Here is a 22,255-nt window from a genome sequence, read left to right as displayed (position 1 = left end):
TCTTTACGGGACTGTACAAAGGGAGAGAGAGGTTTTAACAGGCTACCATCCCAGAGCACAGCAGAGAGGCACAGACTGAGACACCCATCTTCCTGTGAGAGACCTACTAGATTCATCTTCACTTCTGTGGCCTGAGGGGTAAGTTTCTAATTAAACACACACGGAAGCACTGACTTAATCCTCTTCCAACACCCTGGGAGGTACATGCTGTCTTCCTCTGCCATTCTCCAGAGTACCTGTAACTCCCAGATGGGAGCTGGTACACGTGACTGATCCCCAGCTTTTATGTCTGGTGCACCAGATTTATTGGCTACCACCCAGGGGATGTTCCTTGATCACCTAGCTTTAGTGGTCAGTAGGGGTTGTGGTCATGGGTCCCATGGGACCACAGCAAATGGAGAGACAATTTGTGGTCCTCTACTACACACGTGGCACAGTGCAGAAGCAGACTGAAATACAACCTCAGTCTTTCAGTGAAAGAGGCTTATTGGCTTGTCCTGGAGCTTTGGTCTGAGGGGCAGAATCTGGTTTGGCACACATCTAGCAGCCTACTCACTGTTCTCCAGAAACCGAATCTGGTGGACACCTGTGTGCTTTCCCTCTGCCTTACTCCAACTCACCAGTGTCTAGACCCTCATCTGGTGCCCCAATTTCTATGGCCGAAGCCCAGGGAACTCCTCTAGATCACTGGGCTCTGGTGGCCAGTGGGGCTTATGCTCAGGGTCCCACAGGACTGTAACAAAGAAAGAAAGCATTTTTAACTGGGTACCACCTCCAGGGCACAGTGGAAGCAAGAGAATGAGGAGTCCACTCTTACTGTGAAAGAGGCCTAATAGTCTATCTTTATAGTTCAAGCCTGATGGGCAGGCTTGTAATTAAACACACAACAAAAGGCATATGGCAATCCTCTCTCAAGAGACCTTGGAGGGGAGGTCATGTCTTCATGTTCTCCGCCTGCCAAGCTCAGAGTGCTGGTACCTTCTGGAAGGAAGTTGATGTCCTGGATTTTACATCTGCTGCCCCAGTTTTTGTGGCCACTTCCCAGGGACCACCCCTTGTTTGCCTGGATCTAGTGGCCAGCGGGGCTTGTGCCTATGAGTTCAAAAGGAGAGTAGTAAAGAAAGAAATAATCCTTAACTGTCTACCACCTCACAGCTCAGCTCAGAAGGAGCAGACAGAAATGCCCACATCCCTGTCTTTCCCTGAAAGAGGTATATTTGTATACTTTGAAAGCTGCTGCCTGATGAGGCTGGCCCTGTGGCATAGTGGGTAAGTTAGCATGCTCTGCTCTGGTAGCATGCGTTCATGCATTTGGATCCTGGGAGTGGACCTACACCATTCATCACTCATGCTGAGGCAGTGACCCGTGTTCAAAATAGAGGCAGACTCGCACAGATGTTAGCTTAGGGCAAATCTTACTCACACTAAAAAGAGGAAGATTGGCAATAGATGTTAGCTCAGGACGAATCTTCCTCACAAAAAAAAAAAAAAGAAGAAAAAGCTGCTGTCTATGGACTTGGCTTCCAATCAGCCTGAATCTAGGTGCTGACTGAGATTCTCCCTTTTGAGATAATGACAGGGCTTGCCACACCGTCAATTACTGAGAGCCACTAAAAGTAAATCACAAAGACTTCAGAGACAACCAAGAGCTAAGACATGGTTGAGCAATAAGGTTCATCTCATACATGAGGTAGCACAGTAAGAATTTCCACAAAGAGGTACTAAAGATAAGAAAGTACCAAATAAAAGTCACAGAGCTGAGAAATACAATAACTAAACGGAAAAATACAATAAAGTGGTTTAATATCAGAGTAGATAAAGCAGAAGAAAGGAGCAGTGAAGTCAAAGACAGGGTAATGGAATTCACCCACTTAGAACAGCAAAAAAAAAAAAAAGGAGAGAAGAATCAAAAAGAGTGAAAATAGCAGATGGGACTTATGGGAAACAAAAAGCAGACCAACGTTCACATAATAAGAGTCCCAGGAGGAAAAGAGAAGGAGAAAGGGGCAGAAAATTCCACAGGAATAATGGTTGAAAACTTCCCTACCCTGGAGAAGGAAACAGTATCCAGTTTCAGAAAGCAGAGAGAGTTCGAAATAAGTTGAACCCAAAGAGAACCAAACCAACACACCTTATACTTAAAAGGCCAAATGTCAAAGACAAGAAGAGAACTGTAAAAGTCACAAGAGAAAAAAGACTTGTTGTACAAGGGAACCTCCATTAGACTATAAGCAGACTTTTCAGCACAAACTTTGCATGCCCAAAGGGAGTAGCACAATATATTCAAACCACTGAAAGAAAAAAAGCTGCCAACAACAATACTCTACTTAGCAAAGTTGTCCATCAGAATTGAAGGAAGGCTAAAGAATTGTCCAGACAAACAAAAGCTAGAGGAGTTCATCACCACTAGATGTCATTTATAAGAAATGTTAAAGGGACTTCTTTAAGCTGCCATGAAACAGTGCTACTCAGTAACAGGAAAGAATATGAAAGAATAAATTTCACTAGTAAAGGTAAATATAAGCTAATTCAGAATAATCTAATGTTCTAAAGGTGTTGGGTTGATCACTTAAAAAGTTAGTACAAAGATTAAGAGACGAAAGTAGTAAAAGTATAACTGCAATAATTTGTTGAGATATACAAGATAAGACTTAAATTGTGACATCACAAATGGGTAAAAATGTAGGACTTTAGAAGGAAATCAAATTTAAGTTGTTATCAAGTTAAAATACACTGTTATAAATGTAAGATATTTTATATAAGACACATGGTAACCACAAAGGAAAACCTATGTTAGCTAAATAAAAGTAAAAAGAAAGGAATCTAAGCATACTACAACAGAAAGTCATTGAATCACAAAGGAAGAGAACAAAAGAAGATACAAACAACCGAGGAATTACAAAACAGCAAGAAAACAACACTACGTCAAATGGCAGTAAGTGCATACTTATCAATAATTACTTTAAACGTAAATGGACTAAATTCTCCAATCAAAAGACACAGAGTGTCTAAATAGATTAAAAGAACAAGATCCATCTACACTCAGCCTATAGGAAACTCAATTTACACGTAAGGACACACACAGACTGAAAGTGAAGGGACAGAAAAAGGTGTTCCCTCCAAATGGAAACCAAAAGAAAGACTGGGTAGCTATACTTCTATCAGACAAAGTAGACTTTAAAGCAAAGACTGTAATAAGAGACAAAAAGGACATTACATAACGATGAAAGGGTCAATACACAAAAAGATATAATATTTGAAAATATCTATGTATCCAACATAGGAGCATTTAAATATATAAAGCAAATATTAACAGACCTAGAGGGAGAAACAGACAGCAATACAATAATAGTAGGGGACTTTAATACTCCACTTTCATCAATGGATAGATGCTACAGACTGAAAATCAATAAGAAAACATCAACATTAAATGACAGATTAGACCAGACGGACTTAACAGATATGCAGAGAGCATTCCATCCAAAGGCAACAGAACACACATTCTTCTCAACTGTACATGGAACAGTCTTCAGGATAAAGCACAAAACAACTTGAGTACAAAACAAGTCAATATATTTAAGAAAACTAAAATCATCAAGTATCTTTTCCAACCACAATGGTATAAAACTAGACATCAATGACAAGAAGAAAACTGGAAAATCCACAAATATGGACATTAAACAACATGCTACCAAATAACCAATGGGTCAAAGAAAAACTCAAAAGAGAAATCAAAAAATAACTTCAGACAAAAGAAAATAGAAACACAACACACCAAAGTTATGGGATGCAGCCAGAGCAGTTCTATGAGGGAAATCTGAGCCATAAATGCCTACATTGACAACAAAAAATATGAAATAAACAAACTAACTTTGTATCTGTAGGAACTATAAAAAGAAGAACACACAAAGCCCAAAGTTCGCAGAAGGAGGGAGATAACAAAAATATGAGTGGAAATAAATGAAATAGAGACAAAAAGGCAATAGAAGAGATCAAGAAAACTAAGAGCTGGAATTTTGCAAAGATGAACAAAATTGACAAACTGTTAATGGACTCACCAAAATAAAAAGATAAAGGCCTCGAGCAGGCCTGATGGCCTAGCAATGAAAGTTCAACATGCTCTGCTTCAGCAGCCCAGGTTCAGTTTCCAGGTGTGGAACTATGCCACCACTCAGGTGTCAGTAGCCACACTGTAGTGACAGCCCACATAGAAGAACCAAAGGAACTTCACTACATACAAATATACTAGGATTTGGAGGAGTAAAAAGTGAAGAAAAAAGGAAAAAGATTGTCAACAGATGGTAGCTCAGGACAAATCATTGCGTGCAAAAGAATAAATACTTAAATAAAAAGAAAGAGGACTCAAATAAATAAAATCAGAAATGAAAGAGGAGATATCCTCACTAATACCTCAGAAATACGCAGGATCATAAGAGACAACAATGAACAATTATACCACCAAACTTGACAACGTAAAAGAAGCAGATAAATTTCTAGAAACACACAACCAACCAAGACTGAATCATGAAGAAACAAAAAATATGAACAGATTGATCAATAATAAGGAGATTGAATTAGTAATCAAAAACTTCCCCAAAACAAGAGTCCAGGACAACAGGACTTCACTGGTGAATTCTACCAAACGTTAAGGAAGAATTAATGCCAGCTCTTCAAAAAAGTGGAAGAGGAGGGAACACTTCCAAACTCATGGTCTCCCACTGATTCCAAAACCAAACAAGGACACCACAAGAAAAGAAAATTGCTGGCCAATATTCCTGATGAAATAGACATCAAATCCTCAACAAAATGTTAGCAAACCAAATTCAACAATACATTAGAAGGATCATACACCATGATCAAGTGGGATTTATTCCAGGGATGCAAGGATAGTTCAATATTCCCAAATCAATCTCTGCCATATACTATATTAACAAAATGAAGGATCAAAATTATATGATTACCTTCATAGGTAGAGAAAAAGGATTTGGCAAAATTCAGCATTTACTTTACTCTCAACACAGTGGGTATAGAGGGAATGAACATCAACATAATAAAGGCCATATACGCTAAGCCCAGAGCCAACATCACACAGGTGAAAAGCTGCCTCCTCTAAGATCAAGAAGAAGACAAGAATAGCCACTCTTGACATTTTTATTTAACTTGGTATTGGAAGTTCTAGCTACAGCAATTAGGTGAGAAAAAGCAACAAAAGTATCCGGATTGGAGAGGAAGAAGCAAAACTGTCATTATTTTCAGATGACGTGGTATTATATTGCAGAAAAACCTAAAGAATCCACCAAAAATATGTTTGAACTATTAAACGAATTTGGTAGATTCATAGGATAAGAAATCAATATATAGAAATAGGTTGCATTTCTATACATTAATAATGAATTATCAGAAAGAGAAATTAAGAAAACAATCTAATTTCCAGTTGCATCAAAAGACTAAAATACCTATGAATAACTCTATCTAATGAGATGAAAGACCTATATATTGAAAACTATAAGACAATGATGAAAGAAATTGAAGAAAACACAGAGAAAGATAGTCCATGCTCATGGATTGGAAGAATTAATGATGTTAAAATTTCCATACTACCTAAAGCCCTCTACAGATTCACAGCAAGCCCTTTCAAAATTACAATGGCATTTTTCACAGAAATAGAGCATACAATCCTAAAGTCTGTTTAGATCCACAAAAGACTCCAAAAAGTTGAAGCAATCCTATGAAAGAAGAACAAAGCTGGAGGATTCTTGCTTCCTAATTTCAAATTATATTTCAAAGATATAGTCCTCAAAACAGTATAATAGTGGCATAAAATCAGACACATAGATCAGTGAAAAAGAATAGACAGCCCAGAAATAAACTCATGCATACAGGGTCAATTAACTAATAACAAAGGAGCCAAGAATATATAGTAGGGAAAAGACACTCTCTTCAATAAGTGACTTTGGGAAAACTGGACAGCCATATGCAAAAGAAAGAATCTGAACAAAACAAAACTACCTCAAAATGGATTAAAGATTTGAACTACGACCTGAAACCATAAAACTCCAAGAAGAAAACAGAGAGGGTAAGGTCCTTTACATCAGTCGTGGAGATGATTTTTTTGATTTGACATCCAAAGCAAAGGCAAGAAAAAACTGAAAATAAATGAGTGGGACTATATTAGACTAAAAATCTTCTGTACATCAAAGGAAAACATCAACAACTGAGATTCTCCCTACCAAATGGGAGAAAATATTTGCAAATTATAAATCTAATAAGGGATTAATACCCAAAATACATAAAGAACTCATACAATTCAATAGTAAAATAAATCTAATTAAAAATTGGCCAGAGGATCTGAAGATTTTCTCAAAGAAGCCATACAGCTGGCCAACATGTACATGAAAAGATGCTCAACACCATTCATCATCAGAGAAATTAAAATCTAAACCACAATGAGACATCACCTCACACTTGTGAGAACAGCTATCATCAAACAAAAGAGATAATAAGTGTTGATGGGGGTGTGGGAAAAGGGAACCCTTGTGAACTGTTGGTGGAAATGTAAACTGGTGTAGCCACTATGGAAAACGGTATGGAGACTCCTCGAAGCATTAAAATAGAACTACCATATGATCAGCAGTTTAACTTCTGGGTATTTACCTGAAGGAATGAAATCACTATCTCCAAGAGTCTGTAATGCCATGTTCATTGCAGCATTATTTACAGTAGCCAAGACAGGGAAGCAACCTAAGTGTCCATCGACGGATGAATTAATAAGGAAAATGTGCTGTATATAGACAATGGAATATTATTCAGCCATAAAAAACAAGGAAATCTTGCCTTTTGTGACAGCATGGATGGAACCAGAGGGCAAAATGCTAAGTGAAATGAAGCCGGCAGAGAAAGATAGGTACTGGATGGTCTCACTTACATGTGGAATCTAAAAAAAGCGAACTCATAGATACAGAGAACCAGTTGGTGGTTGCTAGAGGCAGGAGTTGGGGGGCAGGTAGGCAAAATGGGTGAAGGTGGTCAAGAGGTACAAACCTTCAAGTTACAAAATAATTAAGTCATGGAGCTGTAATGCACAGCATGGTGACTATAGTTGTATCTGCACTGTATTTTTGAAAGCTGTTATGGGAGTATATCTTAAAAGTTGTCATTATAAGGGGAAAAATGTGTAAATATGTGTGGTAAGATTTTAACTAGACTTCTTGTTGAGATCATTTAGCAATATATACAAACATCAAATCATTACATTTTAAATCTGAAACTAATATAATGTTATGTGTCAATTATAACTAAGTAAATAAATACTTTCCTTATAACTGATAAATATTGATGTCTGTTTCTTACTGATAATAGCTGTCTCTTCAAGGATCTAATTTTTTTTTTTTAAGATTTTATTTTTTCCTTTTTCTCACCAAAGCCCCCCGGTACATAGTTGTATAGTCTTCGTTGTGTTGTGGGTCCTTCTAGTTGTGGCATGTGGGACACTGCCTCAGCATGGTTTGATGAGCAGTGCCATGTCTGCACCCAGGATTTGAACCAAAGAAACACTGGGCCGCCTGCAGCAGAGCACGCGAACTTACCCACTCAGCCACGGGGCCAGCCCCAGAGTCTCATGTTTTGAAAATTCATTTTGGACTTACGCCTAGAATTAACATTGAGGCCACTGACCTGTTATTTGTATCCATCACATTTTTCATTCATGGAATATCCAGTCTAACTGGGTTCACTTTTACAATGAACAGTGATATATAAAGAAAAGGATTATAATTGTAGAGACAGAAAACACTTGGAAAAGCACAGAGGAAACATCCCCAGAAATAAAACACTCTGTTGAATTGAGTGGCATTTTGTTCCGTGATGGTTTTAGAAAATTCCACAATGTCTTCAACACAGCTCCCTCCAAAGAGGGAAGCCTAATTCCTCTCCCCTTGAGTGTGCTGGACTCAGTGACTCACTTCTAAGGAGTAGGTATGGCTGAAGTGACAATATATGACTAAGTCATAAATGGGATGGAGGATTCCTTCTCTCTCTCTCTCCAATCACTGGCTCTGGAGAAAGTTAGCTGCCATTCAAGCAGCCTATGGGAGACACCCATGTGATACGGAACTGAGGCTTCTACCAAAAGCCACGTGGGTGGGCTGTCTTGGAAGCAGGTCCTCCAGCCCAGCCAAGCCCTCCAGTGACTGCAGCCCAGGCCGACATCTGGACTGCAACACAGGAGTCTGACTCAGAACTAGCCAGCTAAGCCATCCCAACTTGCTGACCCATAAAAATTCTGAGGTGAGACAGTTTTGTTGTTTTAAGCCAAAAGTTTTGGGGAAATTTGTTACATGGAAATAAATAACTAACAGGCTAGGTGTTAAAAGACACCAGTCTTACCCAATGTTTTAGTTCAGATGTTAGAATTACGTTAGAGAAATATATATTCATAAACACACACACACATATCTAATGTTGAAAGGCAAAAAATAGTTCTCTATGTAAAATGATGTGTTTCTGATCTGACTTAGAATTGGCTATATGAAAAGCAAAGAATGCTTTTAATGCCTCTGCTTTACATAAACAAGAAGGCAAATGTTTGGATTTACTATATTCCTAGGTTTCTGTGTTTAAAAGAAAGTGATTTCAGAATTAAGAAGTAGATCAAGATAAGAATGCAACTTACAGCTACATCTTGGAGAAGGTACCCAGCCTGAACTGGTGCATCTTGCTGTATTTCCTCGAGTTGCGGGATAAAAGCCATTTGTACACTCGTATCTGATTTCATCTTCAGTTCTGTGTTTAGTCCTTCGAGGTGAGTAGACACCATTTGGAATATAAGGTGGATCACAAGTTACCTCTGAAAAGAAAAAAGATATGTAGATAATGTAGAGACCACTGCCCATTAAAATAATCAAGTACATGAAAATAAAGAGCGTAGATGTTATTTTTTTTGTTTTTACCGCAGCACAGAATGGCATTAAAATGAGCACGGCCTTGTACCCTTCCCCCATATCACTCATTCCCCTCCACTATATCTCTCATTTGACGTATTTGTGCCTCCTGGACTCGAATCCTCTTTCTCCAAAGCCATCACATACATCATGATATTCCATGCACAGCAATGAATTCATGATCTATCACTTTGACTACTCTTCCCACTTCCTTCAACTTCCTTGGCTTCTGTAGTTTTCTTAAGGACTGTTTACAAATGTTCTGAGTCTCTTCCTTCCAGAAAGTTGGTAGGATTGCATATCCCTTCCCCTTTGAAGTAGACATGGCCACATGACTTTCACAGGACAGGGAAATGAATGTGGAAGTAATATGTTTCCCTTCACGGAGGAAGTTTTAAAAGCCATCGTGTGCATTTTTATGATCTTTTCCCCACAGCTGCCATTGTACCACAAAAGTAGCCACAAGCAATACATAGACAAATGGGCATGGTTGTGTTCCAATAAAACATTGTTTCGAAAAAAAGAACAGACTAGATTTGATCTGTAGGCTCTAGTGTGCTACCCCATGACTTAGTCTATCCTAAGTCATAAAGCTCCTTCTTGGTCCTTTCCATCAACTTTGCTGTATCTCAGCAATGGATCAATTTGCAAGATTCCTTTTCTAACAAAATACTACGTCTTTTAACCATTGTAGAAATGCACTAGATTTGTATTGGTGCCATGCTGTATTTTAGACTAAACACCTGTGATGGACATTCAGAATTCCCTGAAATCCATTTATATGCCCCTAATTTATTTCCAAATCCATTTCCCAAAGTAAGTGACTTATAGTCTCCTCATTTTCCTCAAGCCACCTAACACAACTTCTCCTTCATTAAGAGACAAGAAGTCCTCGCATTCACAGAAAACAATTGAGACTACCAGTTGTGGGTTCCCTGGATTTCTTTCCAGCATTCTTTCAACTTTAGCTGTATCTGTTCTGGACTTAAGCTTTTCCTTTATTCTTTGATGATAAGACTTGCACTTTTTTTCTCATATTCAAGCTAGCTTCTCAAGTCTGTCATTTTCCATGAATTATGAACCGTTATTTATTCCTTCACTCTCTCTCATTTTCGACCACTTTCCCGTAAGTGGATATGCAAGCTTCTCCAATTTTAAACTCCTCTCAACCCTGGGCCCAAGTTCGGTTAATGCACTGCACTTCTCCTTCTCTTCACAGCCCAGATCCTTAAAATACCATCTTATAATTGCTGTCACCTCTTTTCCACCTCCCATTTATTCTCCAACCAACTGTTATCTGGCATATAACATCTAAATTATGCCGGCATTGCTCTAACAACGTCACCAGTGTCCTCCAATTTCCAAATCCAAAACTCTCTGTAGTCCACATATCACAGTGGCTGCTGTGTATTACGGGCTCCTTAATTATTTGTTAAACTGCATAGATATAAACCTTCTGTGATATTTGACACCGTTGATCACTGACTCCTTGAAGTTCTCCAATGCCTCACGTCCTTATGTTCTCCTTCTCTGTCTGAACAGCACTATTTTATCTTACTTATTTTACTGCTAGTTGCTCCTCTTCCTCTGCTCTTCTTAATTTGCAGGACCTGCCTGCTTCCAGGTCTCATCTCCTACCACGTTTCTGCCCACTCTCTGTCCTACCAACACGATAGCCTTCTGTCCTGTCTTCACACAGATCAAGCTTATTCCTATCATCTGCACTTCCTGTTCTTTATTTCTGAATGATTCTCTTCTAGATCTTCATACCGATTCTTAACACCATTTCAGAAACATCTTCCCTGGAGACCCTCCAGGTATTTTCTGAATGGATATCTAGGCTTCACAGTCGTTCTACAGGGGTATTTTCCTGGTTCTGCTGTTTTCCTCTTCACATTCTCTGTGTGATTCAAGACTCTTCCATGATAAAAAGCTACCACTGTTAGGCTAATCACTTCTTCAGTGCGATCCAAATCCGTCTGTCCAACTGCAACTTCACACTGGACAGGTCCATGTATATAATTCAAAGGCATATTCAACTTATTATACGTCAAACTAAATCATCATCCTTCTCTCCATAGGAGCTTTTCTTCCTGTGGTCAACACTTTAATATGTGACACAAGAATCCCATGACAGAAGCCTAGACACTTACCCCATGTTCTCCTCCCCATTACTCTGATATTCAATCAAACACCATATTCTAGATAGTTGTAATTATTGCTTACATATTGCCTTCTCTCCATAGTACACTTACACTGCATATTTTCAGCTCCTAGAGATATTGCAATAGTCTCCTAACTGGTCTTAAGTTTATACCCCATTCTGCCAGAATAAGCTATAATATATTTTTGTTGCTAACGTGATAATATACTTGTATTAGCAATGATTATATGAGAAAAAATAGAAATTATATGTGACCACCTAAACACGAATATTAAGTAAAATATGTCTTCAGTGCTTGACGTTAATTGACATGAACTTCAAATGACTTTAAATGTGTTCCGTTATTTTGTTTTTTCTCTCACTTCATTCTGCTGTATTTATGATGTTTTGATATACCGACTGCAGTCCAGTTTACATATATTAGTTTTTACTTCATATTATAACTGAACTTAATACCAATGTTTAAAGTCAAAAGCTACAGATATAGTCAAAAGCTCTAGAAAACATGAGTTTCACTAAGAGACCAACCAAATAATATTGGGAGGATTTTGTTAAATTAATGAAGAGTAGAAGAACTCTGGTGATTATTTTCAAGCAGTGGATATGAATCCTTTGATAAATTTTAATTCTCTAATCTCATAATCTCCATGAAAATAAATGATGCTATTAAATATTGCCAGAGTAGGTGCCTCTCTTCAGAATAGAAGTCTTTGACACAGCCCAAATGTGTTAGAAACAACCAAGAAGCATTTGAAATAAGGATAATTCAAGGTTAACACTCATGTTGTGAATCAGTAGAAAATTTGGTCTGTACAGGAAACGGATGGATTTGGATGAAAGGGGGCTTTTAGTTAGTAGGTCCTGGTAGTTTTCATTATTTCTGTAAACAACATATTGTCAGAGACTGTCCCTTATGGGATTCAGAGACCAGAATTTTGACAAATCACCCTCAAATAAAACCCCTGACACATACAAATCATAGACCAGGCAGAAGAAAATCTAAGTATTTTATCCTAGATTACTTTATGCAAATTTTCTTTCATTATTTAGTTCCAAGTTTCTTACAGATTTGGAGAAAATAAGATATATGGATTTGGAATTCATCATATATCAGCAGGTAGATCCTTCCATTGCACCAAGAAAATAAGGAGTATTTGTGACGTATTAGCTGAGGCACAGAGACTGGAGTTGCTTTTAATAAGAGCTACATCTAGTTAATGTAAAACGCATTCCAATAGGATGAAGCATGTTGTAAGAGACAGTGTATGCTTATCTAGTTTGGGGTGAACTTCTCTTTATTTGTATTGATCTTTAGTAAACTATCTTGTGAAAGAAAGTGCCCAATCCCAGTGCATCCCAATTCTGGCATCTCTCTCCCTAAAGAAAGCAGGACCCTAAAGCATACAGTCTTAAATTTTTAAGTTATGACTTGTGAGTGAGAAAATGAAGCTCTAGAAGGAAAATGTTTAGGAAATATGGAATCTTGTTGTGTGCGTGTGTGTGTGTGTGTGTGTGTGTGTGTAAATGAGTCAAGTTTCATGAGAAGTAAGCCTAGGAATTATAGTAACATATATAAGAACAACAGAGATTTCCCATCGTTAAAACAAATATGTGTTAAGCAAGAGTTTTAAGTAGATAGCTAAGTGACCAAGAAAAGTAATAATCAGATGACTTCCTTGATGCAATGCTGTCCTGAGTCCTATGCCCAAGTAAAAATGAATCCTCAAAGTCTTTGAATTCATTGAAACCTGGAATGATGGCTTATTCTAATGTTTATCCTCAATACAGAGCAAGCAGCCTGATATAAATGTGTTTTATAAGCTATATTTTGAATATTGGCTGGAGAAGTTAATCAACTATTTAAGAGAGTTTCTGGAAGTGAAACATATTGCAGAGGTTAATGTCAGGGGACTTGTGCACCGCTTTCTTGCCTTAGGAATAAGGGATGCCATGAAGACAAACAGGCAGACTCCACACACCACCAGCCCAACATGGATCTAACTTGGGTTATCACTGTCTTGTGTTTTTTAACCCCTTTCTAAAATATTTTCTTAACAGTGTCTGAAAGTGGAGGTCCCTCAATTGTGCAGGAGGATATATTTTCCAAGGAGCTGCTTGTGAATTCAATTGAAATTTTTTTATAAAGAAGAGAACCAACTCCAAACTAACTCTAGTTTTTGTAAAAGAGGAACACTGAAACAAGGTTTATACATGGAATTATGAATCCTATGATTTAAAGTTCAGAGGACTCTTGAGAGGCCAGCCCTTCTTCCCCCCACTATGGCAGAATCTGTAAAGTCACCCTTCTAGCAGGTCCCATGACCTCTGATTTCGTGTATGGTACACTGCCACTTGTTTCACTCACTGCAGCAGCCCTCATCAAAGCCTGACTCATCCCTTTTCATAAACATCTGCAAATATTTCAACACAGTTCTTACCTTGCTATAGATATACCTTCTCGCTATTCTTCTCATGATATGATTTCTTAAACTCCTCAACTATCTACATTCTCTCGTCTAGGTCCTGAGAGTTTTACATCATCCCTTTAAAAGATGAATTAGGTTAAGTAGAACACAATATTCCAGAGATAATTTTCGGTGAGCAAAGAACACAGTTGAGATGAACTCTTTGTGAACCTCCTTCCACTATGAAGCCTAAAGAGCTCATGGTTTCTCTCAGCACCATCGTCACTGTTGGTTCGTATTGGGCCTGTGGTTAATGACGTATCCATTTTCTTCCACTTAATCCCATTGTCAGTTGAGGATTTCCTCATATATTAATGTAATTTACTTCTTAAAGTTAAATTCTGGGCTTCAGAAGACCAATCTAATGGTTTGAGAAGTGTATATACCTGGGAATTGGGAAATCTCTTGCAGTTCTGGCTCCGCTCTAGACTTGTTCTTTGACCACAGACCAACTACTTAATGAGCTTTGAAACTTTCTGCTCCTGTTTATGCCCATCTTCAGAGTGAGAGATTCATACCAATTGATCTCAAAGTGGTCCTTGCACACAAAAAATTTTCAAGACATATTGCCATTACAATAGTTGATTCCTATAAACATTAATACTCCATTATAAGAAAAAAATAAACTTCTTAACTAGAAGGAGTATATAAATTAAAATAACTGATAAAAAATCAAAAGATATAGAAAAGAAATATAACATTACCTCTACATGAAGGGATTGGACTCCATCCAAATTTAGTGCATGTTGCATCCCCTCTTTCACTGTATTCAAAACCCCTGTTACATTTATACTGAAATCGTTCTTTTTCTTTAAAAGTTGTCTTCTGAGATATAGCATATCCATTTAAAATTTCTGGTACTTGGCAGGAAATTTCTAAATAGAAGGGATTAAATTCCAAGTTGCTTATTATATATTAAAGGACTATGTCCAAGATAGTTATAGAAAGACACAAATTTTGTTTTCATTAGGTAAATCAGGCAACCAAACAAATGTTGTGCTTTGACTTGAATGCTTGATGAATAATTTATCTGTTCTTCTTAGCACTCATTTTTGAAGGAAATTAAAATTCTGATTAAAATTATGCTGCTTATTTTATTTGGTTTGAGGATAAATAGTCCTCTTGAAATAAATAGTAGCCAGTAACACTAGTCAACTATCTATACAAAACTAAATATAGATACAGGCTGATTGTGATAAGCATTTTCACTGAGTGACCTGTTAAAATTATGTATTTTTTAGTTGTTGATAATAATTATAGACAAAATACTTTGTCAAAGAAATTACTTTAACTCTTTGTTATTGCACCTCTGAAAAGCAACTGATTTTCTGCATTTGTGTTTTCACCGTCCATCCATGTTTTCTGTCAAAAGAAGACTGGCCATCATCTTTGACATCATCATCTCTCCAACATTTTCCCCTGGGATTAAAGCAACAACAATGAATTTCCCAGGTCCTAGTCCCTCACCTTTCTAATCTGTTTTCCTGTTTATAACTTAACGACCTTTTCTCTTGTCACTTCACTGATCCACTTAAAATTTTCATTGATTCTCAAGTCAGTTTGATACAAGGCAAATTCTTCAGCATGCCATATGGAGCACCTCAGAACCTAGTACCAGCCGATCTTCATCCATCACCGACTTATCCCCCACCTGCATCCTACACAAGGGCCCCTCGAACAATGGGAACAGGGGAGCTGGATGCTGCATGAAGCCTCACTGCATGTGCACCTTTTTCTCATGAACTTCCTCTGACTGGCGTGCTTTCCCCTCCTCAACTTCATCTAATCAATTCTCAATCTCCCTTGAAGACTTATCTTATGCATTAGCCATTCCAGCCATGATTCACTAACCACAGAAATTTAGTTGTAAGAAGAAAACATCATCCATGAATTTCTAGAGTATACAGTATTTACTACACTGAATATAAATATGTTTATCATCATTGACTTGACTAGTTATGTTAGAAAGAGTTCTTAAGAAGAGGAATGCTTTTCTCTGCATCTCATTGTAGGATAGACTACACTAAGAAAATATAAATATTTTGGAGATTTTAGATAATGTTAAAAAATATGGCAGAAATTTCTACCTACAAGTGTTGGTAAAACAAAGTATGGTGCTTTTAAATAAATTGACCGTAATGTTTCATTACAAGACAAAATCATCAGATTGTTCACGATGCATAGGTCAGCGGTATTAGAGTGAAAGAAATCTTGACTTATAGTTTACTACAGAACTTTTTAAAAGAGACAACAATTATTTACTGGATTCAATTCAGTTCAGCAATATTTATACTACACTCACAGTGCAAATATAAAACAGGGCCACTTCCTATAAGCACAATTCAAAATCAGAATGTCAACATGATGAGTCCGTGGAAATAAATAATGAACCTTTGGCTTTTCAAATTAAAAAAAAAAAGACCTATCCTGGAAGCCAATATTAAAACTTATAGCAAAAATGCTTTGCATTTCATTTTAGCCAAAAAAGCCAATGCCAATTAATTATGGTTATGAGCATAGACTTTGGTGTCAGATAACCAGGGTTTAAATCTTAACTCTACTATATGGCAGTGACTATCAGTATTATTCAGATTCTTTAGGAAGCACAATGTTTTGAAACATACATTTTCATGAGAAAAACTAACTCATTCAAATAATCAAATGAACAGTGAATGTTTCTCACCCACACATCTCGGTTTTTCTCCACTCCAATTGCCATCTGCTGAGCAATGTATTTCTGTAGGCCCATCAAGCATGAGGCCTGAACTACACTCAAACCGTACCACTTGTCCGAAAGTGTATTCCTGGTCTAGTTCCAATGCACTGCTGATAAGTCTCCCATTCTCTGGCTCCGTCACTGGTAAACACTTAACAACTGAAAAGAGAAATATAACTTTTTCTAATAGAACTTGAAAACTTTATCATGAAAAATATGCATATATACATACATTTTATCTGTAAAATCATCAGCAAGTTAAGCTTGGAGGAAATTACTTAAATGTTTTTTTTTTTTTTAAAGAAGCATTGGATATACCTGTTTGCCAGAGATAAATTCTGCTAAGTGAGAAACAATAGTAAGTTTAACTCTGATTCTTTTCTACGAAGTGGACAAAGAAAATTACGACTTTGAATGACTGTTTCTGTTTTTGCAGTAACAAACAAGCGTTTCTTGAATAATTGAGAAATATAACGCTTGGGACAACTCAATACAAAAATTCCATTTAAGTCTCACAATAATATAACACTATATTCCCACAAGGTGTAAAAGCAAACTTCCTGATTATATTTACTTCGACAGAGAAATAGTCTTTAATTTCTTTCCTATTCCACATCAGTGTTCAAAGTAATTTGAGTCCTGCTTTTGGTTTTACTTAATATTATCCAACATCCCTTAGGTTATGGTATTCAAACTTTTATTTTACAGTAGGATGATCCAGGATGCTTGTTAAAATGGAAATTCTATGGCTTTCTCCCTGCCCTATCACCACAGAGATATTGATTCAGTAAATCTTTAATAACCAAAAATTCCAGTTTTTATCAAACACTTCAGGTAATTCCAATGTAGATGTTCCCAGAACATTATTCTCCTCCTCTCATTTCCAAAGATGAAAGATCTTCCATTCTCTTCTTTAGATAGCATGATTTTTGAGTGATCACATTTCTCCTCCACTCCCCCATCACTTCCTCCTCCTTGTTTCTTCTTTCTTTCTCTCCCTCCTTCCCTCCCTCCCTCCTTCCCTGCCTCCTTTTCTGCCCCTCTCTTTCTGTCTTCCTCCCCACCATCTCTCCCTGTTTACTTACTCCCGACCACGGAACTGGGAAAGACTACCCTGATTGGTCTCTTTTATTTCCATGATGACTAGAGATTGAGATTTCTAATGGGAAATTTGGAAACAGGATCTACATTTTCTCACTCAAATTGTTGGCTTTATTGGTCAGTAAGAAAGGGCAGAGCTCTCTCTTATTTCCTGCATCTTTTCTGATTACTCAAACACAAAATAATGTAGTAATAAAAAGGCTAGATATCCACTCAGTCTTATACTAAAAGCCACAAAAATAATTTGAGTAAGAAATATTTAATTATAGACTTTAAGGATATTTTAATCTAGGACTTTTTTACATCTTAGATATTTTAAGTATCTTAATATACTCATCAATGAATTTTACATCTACCTTCACATAGAGGAATATCATTGGTCCATCCATCTGCATCACATTCACGGTAATTAATCGAACCTATCAGCTGATACCTGAAAACCAAAAATAACAGAATGGTGAGCTAATGTGTGTTTATATGCAGTTTCAAGTTCGATACCAATCTAAATGCCCAGAAACTCCATTTCAGGGAAAATTAACAGCATCTACATTTTCTTCCTTTTCTTTCTTTCTTAAGAAAGGCCCTCAAACCCTCAGGTACACTGACTTGGAATAATCTTAATCCTTGGTTCACAGAGCAAACTCATTACTGTTTCGTGACAATACATTTTTATTTTATCATTGAGTCAGCTAATCAGTCACATTTAACACTGTACAAAGTTCCATGAACTGCTACCAGAAACAAAGCCAAAAATATGATAGTAACCAACAGCTAACCACGTTACCCCTCCTCCAATCTTATTCACTACTCCCATCCTCCATGACTGTGACATTTTGTGGATACTTTGGGCTTTTGCCATAATCAAGGATAGAGCTAGCAAAAATTTCTTAGATGAAGGATAGAGCTTCATTTTCAGCACTTGTCTCCATCTTCCCATCTCCATCCTAGAGATTCTTTCCAGAGTGTGGTCATACAGTCAAGTCAATGTCAAATTTATCTAATTATGATTACTCATCTAGCCTATCCTTAAAATCTAAAATGTTCTACTTGAATGAAAGTTTTCTGAGGCAGGTGGAAAATGGGTAGTCATTGTCAGAGGCTTTAGATCAAGGTAAAGCATCCTTCTCGATATTATGGTGGACACCTGGAGGCAAAAGGCTTTTTCTCAGAGAAACAAATAAGGAGAAGGTATTTTGATAACCTATAATCTGATCATTACAAAGACAGACAATTTTGAAAAGGGGTCTTTCATAAGCTTCTAGATAATTCTACATAGACAAATGTTTCCTTCATCTGCAAATAAGGATTTTTCAGCCCATTACACAAGTAAAACAAACAAACTTTCTCCCTAGAAAAAATAATTTTTCTTTCTTTGATTGTTATTGATTTGGAAAGAAAACATTTCAACAGATTAAATAGGAGTCACAGAACTTGAAGTCAAACATTTACTCTATATCTCTATCATATAAAGGAACAAAAGAATTGGTTTTTAAAGGTTATCTCTCTCCTCTACTGGTACCCACTTCCAACAGAGCAAGCAGATTTCCTGGTTAACATTTTCCATCTACAACAGAGACTCATCCATTCTTCCAAAGCTCTTTGAGGAATTCTGCAAAATTCTACACAAAACCTCCTAGGAGCCATATACATGGGAGGGAAGTGAGAAGAGAGAGAGATTGTCCAAATGTTGCTAGCTGGAGGAAAGTAATGCAATCCTGGCCAGGCAAAATACCAGAAAAATGTTTTACAGAGTGCCTCCTTAAAACTACTTACTTGTAGGATAATAAAACTGGATACGAATATTGAATATCCTGATAAGTGGCTAGTATTCGGCTAAATAAGTATTCAGCACAGAAAAGATGGATGGGGACAAGGGATCAAAGAAGATGGGTTGATTGGCAGAAACATGGATGTAGCAAACCCACTTTACCATTAGATTCCACAACTGGGTCAAAAAATTTACACCCCCTCTGATATGTAAAACAATCCCTCAATAAAAGTTTAAGATAGCATAAAATACTTCTGTTTGCTGACCTTGCATGGTCCAAAGACTTACTCTACTGACAAATATCTAGTCCCATTGGGGGCCCAAGTTGAGTGATGGAAACAGTCGCTTTTATAGCAAGTCTACAAGAGCGTTTACTGATAATGTACACAAGATGCAGGAGGCAAAGCTGAGTTAACCAGAGCAAGAGTCAGAGGCAAGTATGTCACTAACTTCTTTACCAAATTAAAAGTATTACTTATAACTGAGATTTAGGGAATCTAGTGGAAGAAGTTTATGAATCTGATCCCTTTTGCCAAGTCAAGAGTGGAATCTGAAAAAGCCAGACTAGCCCGGATTGAAAGGGATATTTCAGAGGTGAACAGTGAAGCAAATTGGCAAGTTCATGTCTGATGGTCTTAATCTATTTGGCCATGTGTAATAAAGTCAGCAGTAATGATTGAAGGTTGGGCTAAAAATGTCCTTGAAAAATCTTCCTCAAGTAGTGACCAAGGAGAGAATAAATAATAAGAACTAATACTTATTGAGTGTCTACAATATCCCAGGAGCTCTTCTAAGGCCTTCAAGTGTGTGTCTTATTTATTTCTCCTGCCAATCCTATGATGGACCTGAGGAAATGGGAGTAAAGAGAGATTTTACAAAATGCATACAGTTATTGAAGGGTGGGATTTTGGAATGCAGGCTTCAAAGCCTAAACTTTAAAATATTATATTTTATTGCCTCAAATCAAGAAATGAATGAGAAGAGAATAATAAGACCCCATTTGTAATCTCTTGATCTCATTTACATTTGCATAGTATAAAATTGTAAGGATACTGGGTTTCCCACATATGAAACTTTCTTAAAAATGACTTTTTGACCTGGCTTGGAATTACAAGGAAGAAAGAACACTGAGGAGGTAACACAGTGTTAAGATTAGCCATGCGATCCCAGTGGGTGGTTAGACACACAGAGCTAATGTTTATGAACCTAGTAGCATTTTTGGTCCATATGATAAGAATAATAATTTGCAGACCATGGAACCTTAAAGTATGGTAGTTATTATTTCAGTGTAAAAGTTTTGCTTCTCCTAAATTTTATAAGATTTTATCAAAGTAGGTATCATGGAATGTAATTTGGTTACCATTCGCACCATGCCTGACGCATTGAACTCCCATAATACTCTGCACATAACAGAGTGTAGTGAGGACTAGACCTGAACCCTTATTTACCACCACACTATTTTCCAACTCTATTATAAATACACTCTGTCAGAGTAATTGTAAACCATTTTAACTTTTCAGTGTTGAGGAGATAATATGTTATCCAAATATGATAATTTCCATTAGAGTTTAATTTTTCAAGTTGGTTGTGTGCTACTTGTAAAGACGCTCGTAGAGAGATATAGTAACTTTAAAAATTATAAATTAGTCCAGTTCCTATTTACTATATCAATTATAAATGATCTCGGTTATAAACCTCTTTTTATATTGATGACTTACCCCTCAACACATGTATAAACAACCTTTGCGCCATATGTAAATTCATCTCCTACCGCGAGATGGAAAGAACCAAAAGGAGTATCCCCAGGATGTCCACAGGGCCTTTCTAAAATAAAAAAGAAAAGAGAGAATAGTAGTACACCACACCAGCAAACACATCTCATGTACGTGCTCAGGAACAAAGATATTCGATATTATATCAGAGGGCAGAATTGAAGATATGGACAAGTGAAAACTGGCAAAGTTATTATTTTATAATTGAATTTAACTGCATGCTTGCTTTTTGAATTTTGGAAGATTACAACCCTTTTTTTAAGAAAAATGATGGTGTATTGTTTGGGATTTAAATGACAATAGTGATATAATTCAGTCAGTATTGGTACAATTGCAAACATTCAGTATTTTCAAAATTAAAAGTTTTCATAAATTTTACAGATGTATGAAATACTTACTCCGACATATCCTCGATGGATTAAGAGCCACCCATTGTCCATTCCTGCATTGCATTGTAATAGTTCCAAGAGTTCTATATCCAGGGCGGCATTTATATGTAGCTTGAGTGCCCTCTTTATATGTTTGTTCAGGCCAGGAACCTGATAGAATTTCTATTTGTTTTCTTGGAGGAGGTTCTTTACAATCTGCAAGCAATAAAAATAAGTGCTTAAAGTAACTATTTAAACATATACTACGTTGAAGTTATTTTTGTTTTAAAAAATACTTATATGGTTACAAGTCCAGCCAAGTGTGTGCCTTACTTTATATAAAATAGGCATTTTACCTTACAGAAATTGAATCTACATAAACTTGTAAGAATAGCTTTGCAGAGAAATAATACTTTACTAGATTATCCTTAACTGCTGCACTGCATTCTACTATTCATTCATTAATTTGGAAAATATTTATGGAGCACTATTCTAAGTTCTGAAGAAAAAGCCAATGAATAAAAGAGACAAAGAGTGGAGTGGAATTTCCTATAGTCTCGCGGAAAAAGTCAGTAAGGAAAGGGGCCTGCTTCAAATACAGAACTGGTGTCCTCATTAAGACACCTGCCATATTTGGAAGTCACTCGGGGTGAGATTTAGAGCAGAGGTCAAAACACCGGAGAAGCAAGATAAATCTATCATAGTCTTTCAGGATGGAAGAAGAGACCAACTAAGTTCTTGATAAAAACTCAAGAAGTTCTCTACCTTGAGACTTTCAAATCCAGAACTGGACGGACTCAAAGTAAAAATGCAACTGGAGCCCGTCTGAGTTCGATTCCTGATTGAATCACCAAAGAGTAAACACTCTTGTCAGTGGGGGTAAATAATATAAACTTTATCATTACATTTATTTCACATAAAATGCATGGCTTTGGATAAAAATTAAAAGACACACAAGGAGT

General features: G+C 36.9%; 1 protein-coding gene across 3 annotated transcripts in view; it reads right to left on the bottom strand.

The window, feature by feature from the left end:
- CFH (complement factor H) overlaps positions 1–22,255 on the bottom strand; it is a 78,781-nt gene that overhangs the window by 42,736 nt on the left and 13,790 nt on the right. For all 3 annotated transcript variants that reach the window (XM_023632610.2, XM_001491704.7, XM_070255782.1), the window contains exons 2-7: positions 21,324–21,509; positions 20,872–20,977; positions 17,742–17,818; positions 16,252–16,443; positions 14,273–14,443; positions 8,672–8,845 (exon numbers count right to left, since the gene is read on the bottom strand). In XM_023632610.2, coding sequence (XP_023488378.2) covers positions 8,672–8,845; positions 14,273–14,443; positions 16,252–16,443; positions 17,742–17,818; positions 20,872–20,977; positions 21,324–21,509 — 906 coding nt within the window. The remainder of the gene's footprint in view (positions 1–8,671; positions 8,846–14,272; positions 14,444–16,251; positions 16,444–17,741; positions 17,819–20,871; positions 20,978–21,323; positions 21,510–22,255) is intronic.

This window comes from Equus caballus, chromosome 30, assembly GCF_041296265.1.
Source record: "Equus caballus isolate H_3958 breed thoroughbred chromosome 30, TB-T2T, whole genome shotgun sequence".
Classification (NCBI taxonomy): Eukaryota; Metazoa; Chordata; class Mammalia; order Perissodactyla; family Equidae; genus Equus; species Equus caballus.
This window is presented reverse-complemented; position numbering and strand designations above follow the sequence as displayed.